The sequence below is a fragment of the Mobula hypostoma genome, chromosome 6 (genome assembly GCF_963921235.1).
Source record: "Mobula hypostoma chromosome 6, sMobHyp1.1, whole genome shotgun sequence".
Lineage (NCBI taxonomy): Eukaryota > Metazoa > Chordata > Chondrichthyes > Myliobatiformes > Myliobatidae > Mobula > Mobula hypostoma.
Genome location: NC_086102.1, coordinates 108,332,453 through 108,355,654, shown reverse-complemented (window position 1 = coordinate 108,355,654; position 23,202 = coordinate 108,332,453). Strand labels below are relative to the sequence as shown.

The 23,202-nt window shown below is 46.6% G+C and overlaps 1 protein-coding gene across 1 annotated transcript in view; it reads left to right on the top strand.

The window, feature by feature from the left end:
* The window catches only part of LOC134348280 (villin-1-like), a 91,521-nt gene that overhangs the window by 19,010 nt on the left and 49,309 nt on the right, over positions 1 to 23,202 (top strand). The window contains exons 5-13 of the mRNA XM_063051416.1: positions 627 to 735; positions 4,222 to 4,332; positions 5,336 to 5,538; positions 6,619 to 6,697; positions 7,829 to 7,927; positions 10,519 to 10,672; positions 14,034 to 14,134; positions 14,948 to 15,085; positions 17,597 to 17,755. Coding sequence (XP_062907486.1) covers positions 627 to 735; positions 4,222 to 4,332; positions 5,336 to 5,538; positions 6,619 to 6,697; positions 7,829 to 7,927; positions 10,519 to 10,672; positions 14,034 to 14,134; positions 14,948 to 15,085; positions 17,597 to 17,755 — 1,153 coding nt within the window. The remainder of the gene's footprint in view (positions 1 to 626; positions 736 to 4,221; positions 4,333 to 5,335; positions 5,539 to 6,618; positions 6,698 to 7,828; positions 7,928 to 10,518; positions 10,673 to 14,033; positions 14,135 to 14,947; positions 15,086 to 17,596; positions 17,756 to 23,202) is intronic.

Here is a 23,202-nt window from a genome sequence, read left to right as displayed (position 1 = left end):
ACATTGGCTGTTTGTCTGTCTTGTGTGCAGTCTATCATTGATTCTATTGTGTCTCTATGTGTTTACTATGAATGCCTGAAAGAAAAGGGATCTTAAGGTTGTATTTGGTGACATGTACGTACTTTGATAACAAATTCACTTTGAATTTTGAACATAAGATACTATGCTTCCACAAAGGAAATACGTTCTCTACCAAGTGGTGTCAATGTGAAGGTGAGTATAGTCAGGCAGGGGGTGATTCACTGGGCTTGTAGTGGTCTGTCCTCATGCTGTGCAACACCGTCACACACTTCATCAGTGGAGATTGTTACGTCTTGTGCGCAGCAAAAATGACAATGGAGTAATGTGATTAAATGTTTGTACTGAACCATGTTCCTGACAGTACGCACTGGACAGCTTACAGTGTGGGAGTTACAAACTGGGCCCACCAAGACAAAACCCTGTGCACTCGAAAGCCCACGCCCAAAAGAGAGAGCCCTCCACGAAACATCGGAGGCCCAGTCGCTTCACTGTGCTTCCAAACAGCCACATTCTCACAATCGATCTGATACGGTACAGAAAGTGTCTCCCTGACTCAAATGGTGATTGCAAACCCTGCTCTGTGTTTCTTTGTCTTTTTAAAACAGCTACAAGAAGGGAGGTGTTGCCTCTGGATTCCAACACGTGGAGACCAACACGTACAATATCCAAAGGCTGCTTCATGTCAAGGGCAAGAAGAATATCTGTGCTACTGAGGTAATCAGTAAATTGGGTTTATTACTGTCATTGAATGGTGGATTTGGTGGCTTTGTGGCCAAGTTTGTGGATGGTACGAAGACAGGTGGAGGGGCTGGTAGTGCTGAAGGAACAGGGAGTCTGCAGAAGGACTTGGACAGATTCGGAGAATGGGCAGATGGAATAGAGTGTGGGGAAGTGTACGGTTATGCATTTTGGTAGAAGGAATAAAGGAGCAGGCTACTCCTTTAAAATTCAGAAATCAGAGTGCAAAGGGACTTGGGAGTTCTCATACAGGATTCTCTAAAGGTTAACAGCACACTGAGTCAGTGGTAAGGAAGGCAAAAGCAACATTAGCATTCACTTTGAGAGGCGTAGTCCTATGTCTTACTGTCTTATAGTAAAGAGTCCATCTTACCATACTAGGGGACCATTGAAGAGTTTGATAACAGTGATGTAGAAGCTATCTTTGAGCCTGGTAGTGAATGCTTTCATGCTTTTGTATCTTTTGCCCGATGGCAGGGACAGGGGATAAAGAGAATGAGAAGGAAGAGAGATGAGCAGTTGATTCCCATTCTATTTGGAAGTTGGAGGTTGATCGATCAGGTCATCAAAGGATACGGCAAGAAGGCCGGTGTATGGGGTTGAGTCGGATCTGGGATCAACCAAGATGGAATGGTGGAACAGACTCGATGGGCTGAATAGCCTAATTCTGCTTTTGTGTCTTATGGTCTTATAAACCTTCTCTCATGCATTGGTTGTGAGTACAGAGAATATTAATGAGGTCATTGCCAGGACTTGAGGGACTGAGTTATAGGGAGAGACTGAACACTCTAGAACTTAGTTCCCTGGAATGTAGGAGAGCATACACCTTACAAATGCGTACAAGCCCATGGGGGCATCAATAGGGTGAATATACAGTCCTTTTTCCCAGGGCATAAGTGTAAGGTGATGGGGAGAGATTTAATGGGAATCTGAAGGCAATTTCTTCACCCAGAGAGTGGAATGAGATTGCAGAGGAGTGTTTGAGGCACGTATAGTTATAACATTTAACAGACATTTTGGATCGGTACATGGACAGGGAAATTTAAAGGGATATGGGCCAAATGTGAGCTACGGATTTATTTACCAGCAACTTTGATGTGTGTTGTATGGATTTGTTTAGTTGTTTGTTTGTTTATTTTGAGTGGGTCCTTCCGGTCCTTTGAGCCGGGCTGCCTCAGGAACCCAACAACCATGAGTAACTCGAACCGAATCACGGGACAATTTACTTGACCAGTTAATGTACGCACACCGCTTTGGAGTGTGGGAGGAAACTGGAGCATCTGGGGGAAACCCACGCGTTGCATGAGGAGGCATTCAGAGACTACTTACAGAGCAGTGCTGGAATTGAACTTTGAACTCTGAACTCCAGAACACCCCTGTGCTACCGTGGCACCCATTTTCCATAATAAAGATAAAGATTAGCTTTATTTGTCACATGTACGCTGAAACATACAGAGAAATGCGTCATTTTGCATCAGTGATTAACACAGTCTGATAACGTGCTGGGGGCAGCCCACAAGTGTCGCCATGTTTCCGACGTCAACGTAACGTGGCCACAACTTACTAACCCTAACCTGTGCGTCCTTACTGTGGGAGCAAAGTGGGGCACCCAGGGGAGACCCACACGTTCACAGGGTGAATGTACAAACTCCTTACCCGGGGGAGACCCACGCAGTCACGGGGCGAACGTACAAACTCCTTACAGACAGCGGTGTGAATTGAATCCTGATGACTGGCAGTGTAACGCGTTGTGCAAACGGCTACACTACCGTATCACCCATGATGTGTGACTCTATGACTATCCCCTATGTCTTACCCATAGTGTCTCATGGAAATAGGCCCTTCAAAGTTCAAAGTTCAAAATACATTATAAGTATGTATACCATACACAACCCTGAGATTCAGAACAAAGAAACACAACAGATTACATAAAAAAAACCCATACAATAAAGACTGTCAAACACCCAGTATGCAAAAAAAGAGATTAAATCATGTGAATAATAAAAAAGGTAGATCACTAATACACATAACATGATCTGCGGAGTCCCTGAAAGTGAAATGAGTCCACAGCCACGCACACAATCCAGCACACAAGCTGGTCCAGGAGCCCGATGGCCACAGGCCACAGTCACACACACAATCCAGCACACAAGCTGGTCCAGGAGCCCAATGGCCACAGGCCACAGTCACGGACACAGTCCAGGAGCCTGATGGCCACAGTCACGGACACAGTCCAGGAGCCCGATGGCCACAGGCCACAGGCCACAGTCACGGACACACTCCAGGAGCCTGATGACCACAGGCCACAGTCACGCACACAATCCAGCACACAAGCTGGTCCAGGAGCCCAATGGCCACAGGCCACAGTCACGGACACAGTCCAGGAGCCCGATGGCCACAGGCCACAGTCACGCACACAATCCAGCACACAAGCTGGTCCAGGAGCCCAATGGCCACAGGCCACAGTCACGGACACAGTCCAGGAGCCTGATGGCCACAGTCACGGACACAGTCCAGGAGCCCGATGGCCACAGGCCACAGGCCACAGTCACGGACACACTCCAGGAGCCTGATGACCACAGGCCACTGGCACGGACATTTCAGTGCTGAGGTGAGTAAACATCATGAACACCAGTTTGTCCTTCTCCCTTCGGCCTCAATGCTTTAATCTTTTTAATTTGACTTGGCACTTAAATTGGCTAAACATCAGCTGATTTTCCGCTCTCAGGCCTGGGCTTCATCCCATTGTGCACATGCCGAACACCAGCCATCCAATTACACCAACCCTTCACCAGTCCAGATTTACTCTCCCTGCATTCCATTGACTCCTCCCCAAATTCTACCTCTAGCCTGTGTACTAGGACTACAGGTAACTTACAGCAGCTGATTAAACCACCAAAGTAGACAGCAAAGGTCTCCACAAGAAATAGAACCATAGAGTCATACAGCTTGGAAATGGGCCATAGAGACAGGATATAGAACAGTACAGTGAAGTACAGGTCCTTCAGCCCACAATGTTGTGCTAACCATTTAACCTACTCCAATATCAATCTAACCCTTCCCTTCCACATAGCCATCCATTTTATTTTCATCCATGTGCCTATCTAAGAGTTTGTTAAATATCCCTAATGTACCCGCCTCTATCACCGCCCCTGGCAGTGCGTTCCACACACACACCACCCTCTGTGTAAAAAAAAACCTACCTCTGACCTTCTTAAACTCTGACCCTCTCATCACCTTAAAATTATGCCGTCTTGCATTAGCCACTGGGAAAACATCTCTGGCTGTCTAGTCTATCTATGCCTCTCATCATCTTGTACACCTCTACTATATCACTTGTGATCCTCCTTCACTCCAAAAGGCACAGCCCTAGTTCACATTAGCCACTTATGTCCTGGGACAGAAGTGAAAGTTACATTGCGGTATCTGGAACTCTGACAGAAATATCATTAATGTCTGCAGGTTGAGATGAGTTGGAAGAGCTTCAACCAAGGAGACGTCTTCCTGCTGGACCTGGGGAAGCTCATCGTGCAGTGGAACGCCCCACTGAGTAATCACATGGAACGCCTGAAGGTATCAAAGAAAATAGACGCGAGGGTTGGGGTCCATGGTGGCCTTTTGACGGGGGGTCCCGGCTTGTGGTCAGGTAGAGTGGGACACCTGATCTCAACTGGAATTGATGGCCCTGTTGCCAAGTTTGCAGATGATAGGTAGTGTTGAGAAAGCAGTGAGCCTGCAGAAGGATTTAAATAGATTTGGAGAATGGGAAGACATGTGCCAGAAGAAATACAGTGCAGCGAAGTGTATGGTCATACACTTGGTGGAAGGAATAAAAGTGTAGGCTATTTTCTAAACCCAGAGAAATACAGAAATCAGAGGTACAAGGGGACTTGGGAGTCCTTGTGAAAGATTCCATAAAAGTCAACTTGTAAGCTGAGTCGGTGGTAAGGATGGCAAATGCAATGTAAACCTTCATTTCAAGAGGACTACAATATAAAAGCAAGGACGTAATGCAGAGGCTTTATAGGACATAGGTCAGACCGCGCTTGGAGCATTATGAGCAGTTTTGGTCTCTAATCTAAGAAATGATATGCTGGATGGAGAAGTGTTTGATGACTCTAGGTCTATACTCACTGGAGTTTAAGAGAATGAGGGGGGAATCTCATTCAAACCCTCCAAATATTGGAAGGCCTGGATAGAGTGGACGTGGACAGGATGCTTCCTATTGTGGGAGAGTCTAGGACCAGAGGGCATAGCCTCAGAGTAGAAGAACATCCATTTAGAACAGAGATGAGGAGGAATTTCCTTAGGCAGAGGATGGTGAATCTGTGGAATCCATTGCCACAGATGGCTGTAGAGGCCAAGTCTTTGGGTATATTTAAAGCAGAGATTGATAGACTCTTAATTAGTCAGGGCATTGAAGGTTATGGAGAGAGGCAGGAGAATGGGGTTGAGAGGAATAATAAATCATCCATGATGGATCAGCAGAGCAGACTTGATGGGCCGAATGGCCTAATTCTACTCCTACATCGTAAGATCTTGTGGTATTAAAATTGACATTTCACCTTGCTTGCAGGCAATGCAACTGGCCAAGGACATCCGTGACCGGGAGCGAGCGGGACGGGGACAGATCGCAGTGGTGGATGGCCAGGACGAGGCTGCCTCCCCAGAGCTGATGAAGCTCATGAACTTCCTCCTCGGTGAGAGGAGGGAGATAAAGGCGGCGACTCCAGATAAGGTGGCGGATCTGCAGCAGCAGAGAATGGTTAAACTGTACAGGTGAGCGAGAACTCCCGCACACAGTAGGCTTTCATTGTTCTTTCATAAACATAGCTCAGTAAATAGGCTCTTCTGGCCAAATTACACCTATGTGACCAATTAAACGACTAACCCCTACGTCCTTGGAATGTGGGAGGAATCCAGAGCACCCGGCTGAAATCCACGTGGTCAAGGGAAGAGCGTTCAAACTCCTATCAGACAGTGGTGGGAATTAAACCTGGGTCACTGGCACTGTGAAGCTTTCTGCTAACTGCTATACTACTGAACCACAAGGTAATGCTGCACCACTAGCTAGACGGCACTTGGAGTATTGTGTAGGGGGGATGGAGGTTTGGAGACAACCCTAGTGTTCATTGCCCATCCACAGATCCCCTTCCCAGGGGCAGTTCCCAGCTGTCTTATGCAGTGAGATGCCCAGAAAGTGGGAAATGATGCATACCCTCAAGCAGGTCTGACTGCATCCTTTGGAAGAACATAGAAGAGGTGCTGAACGCCTTCCCATAGGAGATCAGGTTTAGCTTTACTTGTCATGTGTACGTTGAAACATACAGTACGGTGAAACGTATTGCTTTGCATCAACAAACACAGCCCAGGGACTGCGCTGGGGGCAGACTGCAAGTGCTTCCAACACTAACGTAGCATGCACATAACGTACTAACCTAGCCCATATGTCTTTGGAACGCAGTGACGGGGAGAACTTACAAAGTACTTACAGTCAGCAGCAGGAACTGAACCGTAATCAGTGATTGTTGCCGCTAACTGCTACACTACCCTGCCATCTGAATAGCATCATATGTTTTTAAACACAAGAGATGCTGGAAGTCCAGCGGAACACACACAAAGTGCTGGAAGAACTCTACAGGTCAGGCAGCATCAATGAAGGAGAATAAACGGTCAACATTTCAGGCTGAGATCCTTTGGCCCAAATCGTTGACTGTTTATTAGCCTCCATAGATGCTGCCCGACCTGTTGAGTCCCTCCAGTGCTTCGTTTACCATACGTTTGAGGAAGCTGTTGCTGCCGGTTCTGTGAGTGGGTGAGGCACCCACTTGCCTCTCATTGCCTCTGCTTTCCCCACAGTGTGACTGACTCCAAGGAAAACCTGGTTGTCCACGAAGTGGCCGCTCGACCCCTGACCCAGGACTTGCTCAAGAGTGGCGTAAGTGCTGCTGCTTTTAACCCGTGAAAGAAAAGTCTTGCAGGGGTAAATGAGGGATGATTTTCAGTGGTAGGAGAGCTGGAAACCCGGGGCAACACACACAAGGTGCTGGAGAGGAATAAATAGTCAACATTTTGGGCCGAGATGCTTCATCAGGAATGGAAAGGAAGGGGGCAGCACCTAGAAAAAGGTGGGGGGAGGGGGAGTGCAAGCTGTCAGCTGATAGGTGAGACCAGGTGAGTGGAAGGGGGAGGGGGGGGATGAACAGAAGTGAATGTAAAATATAACAACACAATACAGGCCCTTTGGCCTACAATATTGTGCCATCCTTTTAACCTACTCTAAGATCGATTTAACTCTTCGCTCCCACAGAACTCTCCATTTTTGTATCATCCAGGTGCCCATTTAAGGGTCTCTTAAATGTCCCTAATGTATCTGTCTCTACCACCATCCCTGGCAGGGTGTTCTACACACCCACCACTCTGTATAAAAAAAACTTAACTCTTGACACCCCCACCTCGTATACTTTCCTCCAATCACCTTAAAAGACAAGAAATTTAGAAAGGGATAAGAATTTAACTTCTGGTAACATGGGGGCCAAATTGAAAAGGGAGATGAATACAGGACTGAAGGGATTCTGGACTGAAGGGAACTGGAGTGATAGGGTAGAGGATGGGGCAGTTGGCATACAAGTGTGTAGTGAGACTGTGAGAAAGGACAGGTTGACTTGTAGTGTAACTTGGGGGAAAAGAGTGATGAATACAGGACTGAAGGTGTTATATTTGAATGAAAACAGTATACGGTATAAGGTAGATGATCTTGTAGTGCAGTTAGAGATTGGCAGATATGTTGTGAGCATCTCTGAGTCGTGGCTGAAAGAAGATCATAGTTGGGAACTTAACATCCAAGGATACACATTGTATTGAAAAGGCAGGCAGTAGGCAGAGGGAGTGGTGTGGCTCTGTGGTAAAAATGACATCAAATCTTTATAAAGAATCTGTTTTTATTTACTGGTGGGTTTTTTTTTCTCTCTCCACAGGTGCTGTGTGACTTTTAGGTCTTTGATTTAATTTCATCTTTTGCTTTTGTATTAGAGCAGACTCTAAATGCAATTTGACCTTTTCTGTTTAGGAGTGCTACATTGTAGACCAGGGTGGCATGAAGATCTATGTGTGGAAGGGGAAGAACTCTTCACAGCATGAACGAGAGTCTGCTGTAACCAGAACAATAGTGAGTATAATTGTGTGTGTGTCTTCCTCTCTCTCTTCCCCTCACTCTTTCTCTTCATTCACCCCTCTCTCTCCCTCTCACCTTCTCATCCCCCTCTCTCTCTTTCTCCCTCATTCTCTTCCTCCACCACTTTCTCCATCCTTAAAAATGAAGATAGTGGCTAAACTTAAACTTGCTGGTTTTGTGAGATGATATACTGAAGTAGGTTAGTATAATCATCTCACAAAACCAGCTAGTTTAAGTTTAGATTAGATTAGTTTGTCGCATGCAGACACAGCTCAGCCCATCACTAACATAGCCTCCCCTCCATAGACCCTAGACCCTCTCTACACTTGTCACTGCCTCGGTAAAGCATAATCAAAGACTCTTACTACCCTAGGCATTCATTCTTCTCCCCGCTGCCCCCAACAGACAGAAGATAGAGAAGCCATGAAACACATACAAGAAGTCTCAAGGACAGCTTCTGCTACTGAAGATTTCCCTAGGTGCATTGTTGACCTCACGGTCAACCTCTACATTTTCCTGCACTCTTGGGCAGAGCAGTTGTCATACTAAGCCATGATGCATCTAGGCAGGATGCTTTCTGTAGTGCATCTATAAAAGTTGTTGAGGATCAACGAGGACATGCCGAATTTCTTTAGGCTCCTGAGGAAGTAGAAGCAGTGGTGCAATGATGTTTTGGCCGGGACAGTCTACTGGTGATGTCCACACCTAGCATGTAATCTCCTAGGATCTCACAACACTATTTTAAAGACCAGATTCAAACTCAGATTCACTTCTTTACCACATGTACATTGAAACCTACAGTGAAATGGGTCATTTGTGTTAACAACCAACACACCTGAGGATGTGCTGAGAGATGCCTGCAAGTGTCACCACACATTCCAGCGCCAACACAGCATGCTCGGCTGAACAACACAAGGAGCAAGAACGACAATGCAACAAAACAGGTTCTGTTCCTCCCTCCCTCCTACGTACCCATGCACCCACCCACCCACCCAGACAGACAGAATCCTAATCCCCGTACTGGTGGGCGTAGTGCTACTTTGGATGTGTTTGGCCCAGCGGCTCCAGTTGCTGTCTCGTGTGAGGGTGCAGTGTCTGGTCCGTGGCTGGACCACGGCAGGTTATCAGTGATGTTCACTCCTAGGATAAAAAAAACCCGCAGTACTATTTGAAAGACCCGATTCGGATTCATTTATTTATCCCATGTGCAGTGAAATGCATCATTTGTGTTAGTAACCAACACAAGGTAGGGATAGGTTGGGGCAGCCCATGAGGTTGCCACACATTCTGGTGCCAACATAGCATGCTCACAATGTTCAGCAGGACAACACAAACAGCAACAAGATCAGCAACAAAACAAGACAACGGCAAGGCAAGCCCAGCCCCTTGTCTACCCTCCCACTCTCCACCCATCCATTCACAGCCACAGGCAGGCCTCCAGTCCCTCAACAGGCCACAACAGGCTTCTGAGTTCCAGTCCACGGCCTCAGACTCTCAGATGTTGGGTCTCCAACCTCCATTCCCTGGCCCGGACTTGCAGTCGCAGACTCACAGACATCGGGACTCTGACTTTCAGACACAACGACCCGGGGGTTTTAACCTTCAGTATTGAAACTGAGGGCACACTGGCTACGTAACTTTGAACTCTAGGCCTTAATCTGGATTCACAAGGACTTTTGACCCCAGTCTCACTAACTTGTGTGTTAACTGGTCCTTGTACCTCCTGTCCCCACAGACATCTGACCCTAGGACTTACCAACTTTGGGGAGAATCATCAGCCTTCATCCTTGATGCCTGGTGACCGCGGTCCCTGATCATATTGGTTATTTATCCCTCATTGACATTCAAACATGAGGATTTGGCTACCTATTGAATACTGACATGCCTAGATAGAGTGTACCTGGAGAGGATGTTTCCTACAGTGGGAGTGTCTAGGACCAGAGAGAACAGCCTCAGAAAACAAGGACATCCCTTTAGAACAGAGAAGAGGAGGGCTTTCTTCAGCCAGATTGTGGTGAATCAGTGGAATTTATTGTCACGGATGGCTGTGGAGGCCCAGTCATTGGGTATATTTAAAGTGGAGGTTGATAAGCTCTTGGTTAGCAGAGGCATCAAAAGTTATAGAGAGGAGGCTGGAGGATGGGGTTGAGTGGGATAATAGCCCAGCCATCATCAAAGGACAAGTATTATTCTGCTCCTATGTCTTATGGTCTTATAGAGGGAGGGGGTGGAAGGTCTTATAAAGGAAGGGGGTGGAAGTGCTAACTAGAATGGTTGATCAGATTAACTGCCTGGGGAAAGAAACTTTTAAGCTAGCATGAAGATTTTGCTTTAATAGCCCTATAGTGCTTTCCAGAAGGGAGCTTTTGGAAAAGGCATTTTGCAGGGTGGGTAGTGTCTGGTGCTATGGTCTTATGGTCTTATGGTTACTACCGCCTTGTTTTGGGAGCCTGCTATGCACAAGTTGAGAGCTGTGAATTCCAGTATGGCCCCAGTGACCATTCTTCCTTGAGATGTCCTGTGCTAATGAAAGACACAGTGGAGATGTCTCCCTCTCAGTCCCATCATACTATTTTGTTCTGCAGGGCTTCATTAAAGCCAAGGGCTACAATGCACATGTGAATATCGAGGTGGAAAACGAGGGTGCAGAGTCCGCTCTGTTCAAACAGCTCTTTCAGAAGTGGATGGTGAAGTACCAGACTGTTGGCCTGGGCAAAACCCACAGTGTTGGTAAAATCGGTACGTGAACGTCTCTCGGTGTGGGAGGGGGAAGGGCAGATGTTTTGATAAGAGTAACTTCACCAGCTGATGGGAACAGAAGATTTGTCCTGGGACCAGCGCGTAAGGCCCGTCACAAAGAAGGCGCAAAGGTACCTCTACTTTCTTAGAAGTTTGCATAGATTCAGAATGTCGCCAAAAACTTTGAAAAACTTCTATAGATGTACAGCGGAGAGTATCCTAATTCAGTGGTCCCCAACCACCGGGCCACGAGGAAACAATACGATTTGGCGATATGAAATGACATGAGTCAGCTGCACCTTTCCTCATTCCCTGTCACGCCCACTGTTGGAACTTGAACGCATGCAAGGTCATTACCCAGGCGAGGTCATTACCCACGCGTTATCCATGTCAGCACGGGAAGAAGATCAACTCCTCGAGCTTGCAAATGACGGTGGGCTGAAAAGTATGTTTGACATAACATCTTTGCTGGCATTCTGGATCAAAGTCAAGGCTGAATATCTTGAGGTAGCCACGAAAGCACTGAAAACGTTGCTTCCATTTCCAACATCTTATCTCTGCGAAGCGGAGCTTTCTGCAATGAATCCAACGAAAACGAAATTGCGGAATAGACCGGACATAAGGAACCCCCTTCGAGTATCGCTGTCTCTCATCACCCCTTGATAGGACCGTATTGTTGCAGGGAAACAAGCATTCAGCCCAGGGCTCCCACTGATTCAGCGATATTGGTGTGTTGCAATGATTTTATATGTTCATACGGAGAAAATATGCGCTGTGTGTTTAATATTAAATTTGTTAGATAAACCCTTTTAGAAACAAAATTGAGTGTATTAGCCACTTATAAGTGACTTAGTTGACTTATCACCTATATTCCGGTCGTGATTAACACCCCCCATCCCACCGGTCGGCCGGTCCACAAGAATATCGTCAATATCAAACCGGTCCACGGTGCAAAAAAGGTTGGGGACCCCTGTCCTAATTGGTTGCATCACAGTCTGGTATAGAAACACAAATGCCCTTGAACAGAAACGTCTACAGAAATTGGTGCATAAAGCCCAGTCCATCACAGGAAAAGCCCTCTACTCTGTCTACAATGAGCCCTGCCACAGGAAAGCAGCATCTATCATCAAGGACACCCACAGTCCAGGCCATGCTCTCTTCTCGCTACTATCGTCAGGCAGGAGGTGCAGGAGCCTACGGTCTTACACCACCAGGTTCAGGAGCAGTTATTACCCTAAAACCATCAGGCTTCTGAACCAACATGGACAACTTTACTCACCTCAACACTGAATTGATTCCACACCCTACAGACTCACTTCCGAGGACTCAGCAACTCAAGTTTTCAGTATTATTTATTTATTTTTTATTTGCAAAATTCTACCTACATACAGGTAGAGGCTAAAGAGCAGGACTCCATAGATAAGGACAAGAAAGAGGTGGTTGCAGGAGGCAGAGGAGCAGCTACGAGATTGCTTCGAGTTGGTGGACTGGGCCATGTCCAAGAACTCATCAGAGGATCTGAACGAATATGCTACAGTTGTCACAGACATTATAAAAACAGTTGTAGATGTGTGTGTCCCCACAACATGTTTCAAAAACTCTTCCCCAACCTGAAGCCTGGGTTGAACCAAGAGATCAGCAATCTACTAAGGGCCAGATCAGTGGCGTTTTGATCTGGCAACCAAGTAAAATACGAAAAAGGCCAGATACGACTTCCAGAAAGCCATCTCGTATGCGAAGTAGCAATTCCAGACCAAACTTGAATCACTGAAGGATGCTCAGCTGCTGGCAGGGCTTGAATGCTTTCACCACGTACAAAGGAAACCAGGTGACATAGATGACAAGGTATTGCTCCCAGATGAGCTCAATGCTGTTTCTGCTCAGTTTGACCATCAGAACATGGAGGCACCTTCATAAACTCCCACAGCTCCTGGGAGTGTCTGATGCTGTTGTGACAGTTTCCTCATGAGGGTGAACCCACAGATAGCATCTGGCCCAGATGGGTACCTGGCTAGATTCTAAAGACTTGTGCTGATCAGCTGGCTGGAGTGTTCACCAATACCTTTAACCTCTCGATTTGTCAGTCTGAGGCACCCACCTGCTTCAAGCAGGCTTCAGTTGTACCAGTGCCTAAGAAGAACATGGTAACCTGCCTCAACGGCTATCTTCCAGTAGCACTTACATCCACAGTGATGAAGTCAACGGCAGATGGCACTTCATTGGCTCTTCACTCAACCTGGAACATCTGGACAGTGAAGATGCATACATCTGGATGCTCTTCATTGACTACAGCTTGTATTCAATATCATCATCCTCCCAAAACTAATCAATAAGTTCCAAGACCTCGTCCTCAATATCTCCTTGTGCAATTAGATCCTCAGTTTTCTCACTTTCAGACCCCCATCAGTTCAGATTGGTAGCAAAATCTCCCCCACAATCACCAACAGCACAGGTGCACCACAAGGCTGTGTGCTTAGCTCTCTGCTCTACTGGCTTTTTCCCACGACTGTGAGGCTAAGCAGGGCTCCAATGCCATATTTAAGTTTGCTGATGACACCACTGTCATTGGCTGAATTAAAGATGGTGATGAATCAGCAAAAAAGAGAGAGATTGAAAATCTGGCTGAGTTGTGCCACAACAACAACCTCTCACTCAATGTCAGCAAGACCAAGAAGCTGCTTATTGACTGCAGGAGGAGGAAACCAGAGGTCCATGAGCCAGTCCTCATCAGGATATCAGAGGTGGAGAGGGAGGGTCAGCAACTTTACGTTCCTTGGTGTTATCATTTCAAAGGATCTGTCCTGGGCCCAGCACGTTGTAACTGCCATTACAAAGAAGGCAAGACAGCACCTTTACTTCCTTAGAAGTTTGCAACGGTTCGGCATGTCATCTAAAACTTTGACAAACTTCTATAGGTGTGTGATGGAGAGTATCATGACTGGTTGCGTTACGGCCTTCATCAAAGTCCAGGAATAGAAAAACCTTCATAAGGTAGTGGATACGACCCAGTCCATTTGGGGTAATGGCCTCCCCACCATTGCGCACATCTACATGGAGCACTGTCGCAAGAAAGCAGCAGCATCCCTGATCAAGGACCCCCACCATCTAGACCTTGCTCTCTTCTCACTGCTGCCATCAGGAAGGAGGTACAGGAGCATCAGGACCCACACCACCAGGTTCAGGAACAGTTATTACCCCTCAATCATCAGGCTCTTGAATCTTAAGGTTGTATATGGTGACATATATGTAATTTGATAATAAATTTACTTTGAACTTTGAATGTTGAACATATAGTACATACTTTGATTATAATTTACTTTGATTTTAATGTAACCCTTATTCTCTCCTGTCATTTCCTCAGCCAAAGTGGAGCAGCTGAAATTTGACGCGACCTTGATGCACGCCAATCCTGAGGTAGCAGCTCATGAGATGATGGTGGACAATGGCTCTGGGGAAGTTGAGGTATTGTTCATCTGTGGCATGATCTCCTTCAAGATTTTAAGTCTCCCACTCTGGTCCATACTCGTTCCCTTATTCCTCCCAATCGCTCCTTGCCTCTAGACCCATGACAATTCTGCTTTCTAGAGTAACACGCACAAAATACTGAAGGAACTCAGTAGATCAGGCAGCATCTACGGAAAGGAATAAATAGTCAACATTTTGGACTGAGATCCTTCATCAGAGCAGTTCATCTCTGCTCTCCATCCCACTCTCATCTATACCACTGTTACCCGATGTAGATTCAGTCATAGAATACTACAGCATAGAAACAGGCCCTTCAGTCCATCTAGTCCATGCTGAACCATCCCATCGACCTGCACCTGAACCATAACTCTTCCTACTGCTCCCATCAATGTAACTATCCTGATGAAGGGCCTCAACCTGAAACAACAACTGTTTATTCCCCTCCATAGATGCTGCCTGATGTGCTGAGTTTCTCCAGCATTTTGTGTGTGTTGCTATTTATTCTACACTTCTATTGTTTATCTTGTTCTATGTCACTGCACTGTGCAACGATTTGATCTGTATGAAAAGTATGCAAGACAGGCATTTCACTGTACCTCAGTACACGTGATAGTATCAAATCAATTCACATTCCAGTTGCCAGGTTTATAATGTCATTCTTCAACCAATGGGAATAAACCTGCCTATCCAAGCTCTCCTTATAACCACAGTCCCTCTCCACCCCAGGCAATGAGCTGGTGAGTCTGTTCTGTGCTCTCTCTGCCACACCACATCCTTTCGTTGATATACTGTCCTCTGCTTGCCTTGCAGGAGTGGCATGTGGAGGACCAAGAACTGGTGCCGGTTGAGAAGAGATGGCATGGATTCCTTTACAGCAGGGAGTGTTACCTGATCCTGTACACTTACCAAGTCAACAACAAAAACCGCTACATCCTGTACATCTGGCAGGTTTGTGTACTCCTTACCACCCTCTTCGCCAAGGGCAACAGGGAGAGGTGACGTCTGAGGCAGCTCAACACTCATATTTGACTCCTAATGAAGTCTTGCCCATCACAGGCACAACCCTCCCCACCATCTCGTTTTTTTAAATTCAATTGTTCTTTAAGTTCTTAGGGATGGTTTTGTGGACAGAGAGGGAGTTAGGAATCAGGATGGGGTTTAAGAGACACTGGCGTGGTGAGTCAGAGGTCAGATTAAGGTTTAGGGACCGGGATGTGGAGGAATTAGAAGTCAATGCTCCATTCCACATTCAAAGGCCAGCAACGAGGATGGTTGATAAAGGAGATCTGGAATCGAGGCCTCTGCTCCGTACTTGAAAGGCCAGCAATGTGGTCCTGGAGATGAAGGGCATCCATAGTTGTCAGGCCGTCCCAGGTCAGTGCATGTTCTTGTAAGCAGGAGGCATGAAGGCCGGTCAGTTGTCGCACCTGGAGTTCAGTGTGCTGCGTGCTGTTGGTAATGTCTTTTGCACCTTGGACCCAGAGGAAGGATGTTTCATTTAGCTATACTCACGTATAATTGAATGATAATTAAACTTGAACTTGAGAATCCACTACTTGCTGCAGCTTCTCACATTTCTACACATTCAAATTGCCATTCAAACCATGGTGGGACCAGTCAGGGTACTATTTCTCCAAGTTTGTAAGAGTGTTCAATGACAAGCTGAACCTCATTAACCTTATAAGGAAGTAAAGATGCTGGTGGCCTTCCTTGTGATTGCATCTACAGTACGTGCTGGGCGCAGGAGAGGCCATCTGATATATTAATACTCAGGAATTTAAAGCTACTGAGTCTTTCTACCATCAAACCCCTAGTGTAGATGGGTGCATGTTCACCTTCTTTCCCCTTCCTGAAGTCAGCAATCAGTTCTTTATATCGACTGAGGGGTGTTGTTGTGGCACAATTCAACCAGTGTTCTCTCTCGATCCAGTAAGCTGACCCATTGCCAGATGGACTTTCCCCTGATTTTGTCTTCATCTTTGCTCTGAGATCTTATTTTTACAGGTCCTGTGAAGGATCTTGGCCCAAAACATTGATTGCATATTCCTCTCCATAGCTGCTGTCTGACTTGCTAAGTTCCTCCAGCATTTTGTGTGTATAACCTACATTTGCAGTCTTTCTTTCCCTCTCTGATCAGAATCAGAGTCAGATCTGAGGGACTGTGAGTCACTCATAGGCTGGAGTCGAGAGGTCGGGGACCTGAGAAGGGTGGAGTGGGAATATGTATAAATTAAGAGCCACTGGTTTAATCTTGGGCACAAGAGTTTTGGGATGGTGCATTAGCGTAGCACTATTACAGCGCCAGTGATCCAGTTCAATTCCACCGCTGTCTGAAAGGAGTTTATACATTCTCCTCATGGCCACAATGGTTTCCTCCAGGTGCCCTGGTTTCCCCCCACGTTCTGAAGGCTAATTGGCCAGTGTGGGCTTGTAGGGCCTGAAGGGCTTATTACCCTGCTGTACCTCAAAATTTAAAAAAAGATTCCAGAAGATAAATGGGTTGGTAGATTAATATAGCAATGAATTCCACAGATTCACCACCCTCTGGCTAAAGAAATTCCTCTTCGTTTCTGTTCTGAAACAACATTCTTCTTTTCTGAGTCCTCTAGTTCTGGAATCTCCCACTATTGTATACATCCTCTCCATGTCCACTCTATCAAGGCCTTTCAATATTCAGTAGGTTTCAATGAGTGCCCCCTCATTCATTTAAATTCCAGTGAGTACAGACCCAGAGCCATCAAACTCTCCTCATGCATTTACCCCTCTATTCCAGGGATCATTCTCCAATGTTAAACTTTCTTAGAAAAGGGGCCTGAAGCTGTCTGAATACTCCCAAGTGCTGTCTGATTAACACCCTTTAAAACCTCAGCATTGCATTCTGTATTCTAATTCTCCTGAAATGTTGCCCTCCTTACCACTGACTCAACCTGCAAGCAATGACCAGTGTGCGCAAAAATCTTGTGCTGTGCAATTTTTTTGCCCAGTGGCAACAACATGTGCGCACTGAATAATTTCTTCAATAAAGACAGTATAAATAAGCCAGTTCTAAAATCTGCAGACAAATCATCGCAAACCTCATGTTGTTCACACCACCCGCACCAGACACTGGAAAGGGAAATGTGATTGTGTACGATTGTGAAATGTACTTAACAAGCCAATGAGGTAGAGGGTGACAACCTTTCGCGAGCAGTTTAAATTCCCTTGTGTGCTAGTAGCAAAAGATGTGTGCACGCGCATATGCGCACACCTTAGCAGGAACATATTGCCTGCAAGTTAACCTTTAGGGAATCATGCCCTTTCTTCTAAACTCCAGTGTGTACTGGCCAGAGCCATCCAAAGAGACTGAACTGAAAGAAGATGTGAAATGGTTATCTAACTTTATTTAAATATGATCTAACAGCAGGGTGTTGTTGGAGTGGTGAAAGCCATTTTAACCAATATTTTTTATTCTTATTTCAGGGCAAACATGCAAGTCAAGGAGATATCACTGCCTCGGCCTTTCTGGCTGTCTCTATTGACCAACAGTACAATGGTGAGGTTGTTCAGGTCCGAGTAACCATGGGCAAAGAACCGAAACACTTGATGGCCATCTTCAAGGGGAAACTTGTTGTCTTTGAGGTAATGTTGTGAAGCTGGCTGGAAGGGAAGCGGCTGAAGGTGAATGGTCTATGCTGTCGTTCTAGTAAATTTAGTGCTGGCATTGGAGAGGGTCCAGAGGAGGAGCACAAGAACTATCCCAGAAATGAAAGGGTTAATGTAAGAGGAGATTTTGATGGCTCTGGGTCTGTACTCACTGGCATTTCGAAGAATGGGGGGGGGGGGGAAGATCTCATTGAAACAGCGAATATTGAAAGGCCTAGGTAGAGTGGATGTGGAGAGATGTTCCCCATAGTGAGGCAGTCTAGCTCTAGAGGGTATAACTTCAGAATAGAAGGACATCTGTTTGGAACAGAGATGAGGAGGAATTTCTTTAGCCTGAGGGTGGTGAGTCTGTGGAATTCATTGCCACCAACGGCTGTGGAGGCCAAGTCATCCTGTATATCTAAAGCAAAGGTTGATGGGTTCTCGATTAGTCAGGGTGTTAAAGTTTACAGGGAGAAGGCAGGAGAATGGGGTTGAGAGGGATGATAATTCAGTGATGATGGAATGGGGGAGGAAATGTGATAGGCTGAATAGTCTAATTATATTTCTACATCTTATGGTCTTATTGGGATTTGGCCACAGTGCAACCCAAACCGACCTACTGATGCTTTGCATTCCAATGGATCGGAGGGGCCTCTTTACACAGAGGATGGTAGGTATATGGATGAGCTGCTGGAGGTAGTTGTGGGGGCAGGTGTAATAACAATACTGAAAAGACTCTTTGACATGTACATGAATAGGAAAAGTTATAAAGATAAAGGCCAAGCATGGGCAAATGAGACTGATGAATGGTCTTGGCCTAAAGCGCTGACTCTATTTCTCTGTATAGATGCTTTATTCCTCCCTGACCTGCTGAGTTCCACAAGCATTTTGTGTTCTTTGCAAATTTGGTTTAATTCAGATGGGCATCTTGGCCCATTAGACCAGAGGACATTGGAGCAGAATTAGGCCTTTTGGCCCATCAGGTCTATGCCATCATTATATCATGGCTGATTTATTATCCCCCCCTCAATTCCATTCTCTTGCCTTCTCCCTGTAAACTTTGACACCCTTACTAATCAAGAACTTATCAACCTCTGCTTTAAATATACCCAACGACTTGCCCTCCAGAAGCACCCATGGCAATGAATTCCACAGATTCACCACCTCTGGCTAAAGAAATTTCTTCTCATCTCTGTTCTAAAGGGACATCTCTCTATTCTGAGGCTGTGACCTCTGGTCCTAGACTCCCACATTATAGGAAACGTCCTCTCTATGTCCACTCTATCTAGAACTTTCAAAATTAGATAGATCCCTTTCTCATTCTTCGAAAGCTCAACAAGTACAGGGCAGAGCCGTCAACGTTCCTCATATGTTAACCCTTTCAATGTGGATCAGCTGGGCCAATGCCTGATTCTTTGCTGTGTTACTCTATCTGAACCAGAATTATGGTGGATGGTGACAGTCTTTTTTCCAGGGTAGGGGAGACCAAATCTAGGGGACATAGTCTTAGGATGAGGGGTGATAGGGACCAAAGGGAGATGCGGTGAGTATATGGAACGAACTGCCAGAGGCAGGAAAAATAGTCTTGTAGAAGAAGTACTTGGATGAGCACAAGGAGAGTTGGGGCTTAGAGGAATATGGGCCAAAGGCAAGAAATCAAGACCAGCTGGGTCAGAGCCACGATCAGCATGGACACATTGGGCTGAGGGGCTTTTATCCCTGCTCTTTTGCTCTATGATTCTGCAAGCATTCCAGACTATTCAATCCAAACATTCCAGTATTTTCCTTCTATTATCAAACTTCAGCTCCTCCAAATTCCTACAATGTGCAAGTCCCTCCATTCACGTTCATATTTGTTTTATTTACCACGCGTATATCGAAACATGCAGTGCAATGCGTTGTTTGGGAGTGCAGGCAGTAAGTGTCGCCAGGCTTCTGACACCAACGCATGAGGGGTGATTGATAAGTTCATGGCCTAAGGTAGAAGGAGTCAATTTTAGAAAACCTGGCACATTTATTTTTCAACATAGTCCCCTCCTACATGTACACACTTAGTCCAGCAGTCATGGAGCATACGGATCCCTTCTTTGTAGAAGTGGTCCACAGCAGGGGTGATTGATAAGGTTGTGGTCTAAGGTAGAAGGAGATGAGTTATTAACTTCAAACTTTCTGCATTATCACTCAAAGAGTTGAACTGCACATGCATGTAACGAGAGCGTCTTGGACCTCCAGGTGGTCCACAGCAGGGGTGATTGATAAGTTCATGGCCTAAGGTAGAAGGAGATGAGTTATACAGCTCTCGTTACATGCACGTGCAGTTCAACTCTGAGTGAAAATGCAGAAAGTTTGAAGATTCTCCTCATCTCCGTCTACCTTAGGCCACAAACTTATCAATCACCCCTGCTGTGGACCACTTCTGGAGGTCCAAGACACCGACTTCTACAAAGAGGGGATCCGTATGCTCCGCGACCGCTGGACTAAGTGTGTACATGTAGGAAAAATAAATGCGTTAGGTTTTCTAAAATTGACTCCTCCTACCTTAGGCCACAAACTTATCAATCACCCCTCGTAACATGCTCACTACTCACTAACTCTAACCTGTATGTCTTTGGGAGGAAACCTACAGAGTCATGGGGAGAGTGTACAAATTCCTTGCAGGATAGAGGTGGGAGTTGAACCCTGATCAGTGGCACTGGAAGCATGGCGACACTTCCAGGCTGCTCCAATGCATCCTTGAACTCTTCCTCGCTCAGAGGTTGCCGAGAGTGTGGAATGAGCTGCCAGCGGAAATGGTGGATGTGGGAAGTTTGGATAGGTAGTACATAGACAGAAGGGGTGTGGAGGGCTATGGTCCCATTGCGGGTAGCTGGGACCAGGCATAATAATGGTTCAGCATGGACTAGATTGGCTGAAAGGCCTGCTTTTGTGCTGTAGTGCTCTTGGACTCTAAGATAATTAGAGCTATAGAGTCCATGCTTAACCATTTAAACGGTTCACTCCCATCGACCTGCACTGGGACCACAGCCCTCCATACCCCTACCATCCACATACCTATCCAAACTTCTCTTACATGTTGAAATCAAGCTTGCAAGCAGCACCTGCACTGGCAGCTCATTCCACACTCTCACCACCCTCTGAGTGGAGAGGTTTCCCCTCATTTTCCCCTTAAACCTTTCACCTTTCACCCTTAACCCATGACCTCTAGTTGTAGTCCCACCCAACCTCAGAGGAAAAAGCCTACTTGCATTTACCCTATTTATACCCATCACAATTTTGTATACCTCTATCAATTGCCCCTCAACCTTCTACGCTCCAAGGAATAAAGTCATAACCTATTTGATCTTTCCTTATGAATCAGGTCCTCCAACCCCAATCAGATTAGGCCTCACCAACACCTTATACAACTTCAACTTAACATCCCAACTCCTGTACTCAATACATTGATTTATGAAGGCCAATTGTGCCAAAAGCCTTCCTTATGACCCCATCTACCTGTGACACCACTTTCAATGAATTATGGACCAGAATTCCCAGATCCCTTTGTTCTACCACACTCTTCAGTGCCCTACTGTTCACTGTGTAAGACCTACCAAAGAGCAACAGCTTGCACTTGTCTGCATTAAATTCCAGCTGCCATTTTCATCCCATTTTTCCAGCAGGTCCAGATCACACTGAAAGCTCTGATTGTGATATGAGGGGGTGCTGGTAGGAGTGGATCCAAATGCAAGACACAGACACTGAAGTACTAGGAACAGGACAGGACTAGAGACTAGAGTTAGGGACGTGACTGGATGCAGATTAGGAGCTGGGACAAGAACACAGACTTGGGCTAGGACATTGGCTAGGCAAGCGGGACCAGGACAAGGAACTGGGAACTAGGAGCCTGGGCTTGGACTCCAAGCCAGAGACCCAGAACCTGGGTCTTGACTCGGGCTCGGACCCTGGAACTAGGTGAGGACATGACGTGGCTACAGGACTTGACGTGGCTTGGGTTCCTTGAGGCGAGGACATGACGAGGCTTGGGTTCTTCGAGGCGAGGACATGACGAGACTTGGGTTTGGACTCCGAGCCAGAGATTGGACAAGACCCAGAACCCGGGTCTTGACTCGGGCTCGAACTTCGGAATGAGGCGAAGACATGACGTGGTCTTGGGAGACAGGACTAGGCAAGGCTACAGGACAGAACGAGAGATTCCTGGGCAGGACAAGGCGGCACATGGACAGGACGGGAACACGAAGCCTTGGCTTGGTACTCAGGAACAGCCGAGCCTTGGACTTGGGACGACAGGGACCTTGGAACCTTGGACTTGGGACAACAGGAACGCAGAACACAGAGCCTTGGTCTTGGCGATGACAGGAACACAGAGCCTTGGTCTGGAGCATGGGATCACAGAGCCTTGGACTTGAGAGACAGAAACACAGGGACATGGAATACAGAGCCGGGACCCCTCCTTGGGAACAGGACTAGGGCCGGGACTCGTACATGGAACACAGAGCCAGGACCCCTCCTCAGGAACAGGACATAGGGCCAGGACTCATACACAGAGCACTGAGAGACAGATCGCCACTCAAGGTAGTGGCAAACGGCCAGACCTACCTAGCGAAGGCGTGGACACAGAGATGGTTCCCAAAAGGTAGCGGCAAATGGCGGGACCTACCTAGCGAAGGTGTGGACACAGAGACAGATCCAAACAATGAAAGGCAGTTCCTTATCTAGACACAGAAAGGCTCCAGTCTCGCTCTGGTGGTAGAACTTGACAAGGCTGCCGGCAAGGCTCCAGACACAGGTTGCGGGCAAAGCTCCAGAAGGAAGAGGAAGGGAAGGGAACAGTCCAGCCTCAGGGTAACAGCAAAGATAGCCTGGCTTACCCAACAGAGGCAAGGACAGGAAAGGACAGATCCAACCACAGGGTAACAACAAAGACAGCCTGACTTACCCCACAGAGGTAAGGACAGGATACTTCCAAGACAAACCAGCAACCACACTCGAAACCAGGGCCACTTATATTCCCAGCCTCAAGACGAGCATCAGGTGCTTATGATTAAGCCCAACTGAAACAAGGGACAGCCGTAAGACCCGTAGTTCACAGTCCACAGACCGGACCATGAACCGGAACGCGGACTTCACGGACCGGACCATGACACTTATAGTCTTCTCACTGTCCACTACACCCGGAATCTGTGTGTCATCTGCAAATTTTGCTGATCCAGTTAACCATATTATCATCCATATCATTGATATAGATGACATACAGCAATGGATTTGGCAGTGATCTCTGCAGCACTCCAGTCGTCACAAGCCTCCAGTCAGAGGGGCAGCCATCTATTACCACTCTCTGGCTTCTCCCACAAAGCTAATGCCTAATCCAATTTAATTCCTCATCTTGAATGACGAGCAACTGACTTTTCTTGACCAACCTCCCATGCGGGACCTTGTCAAAT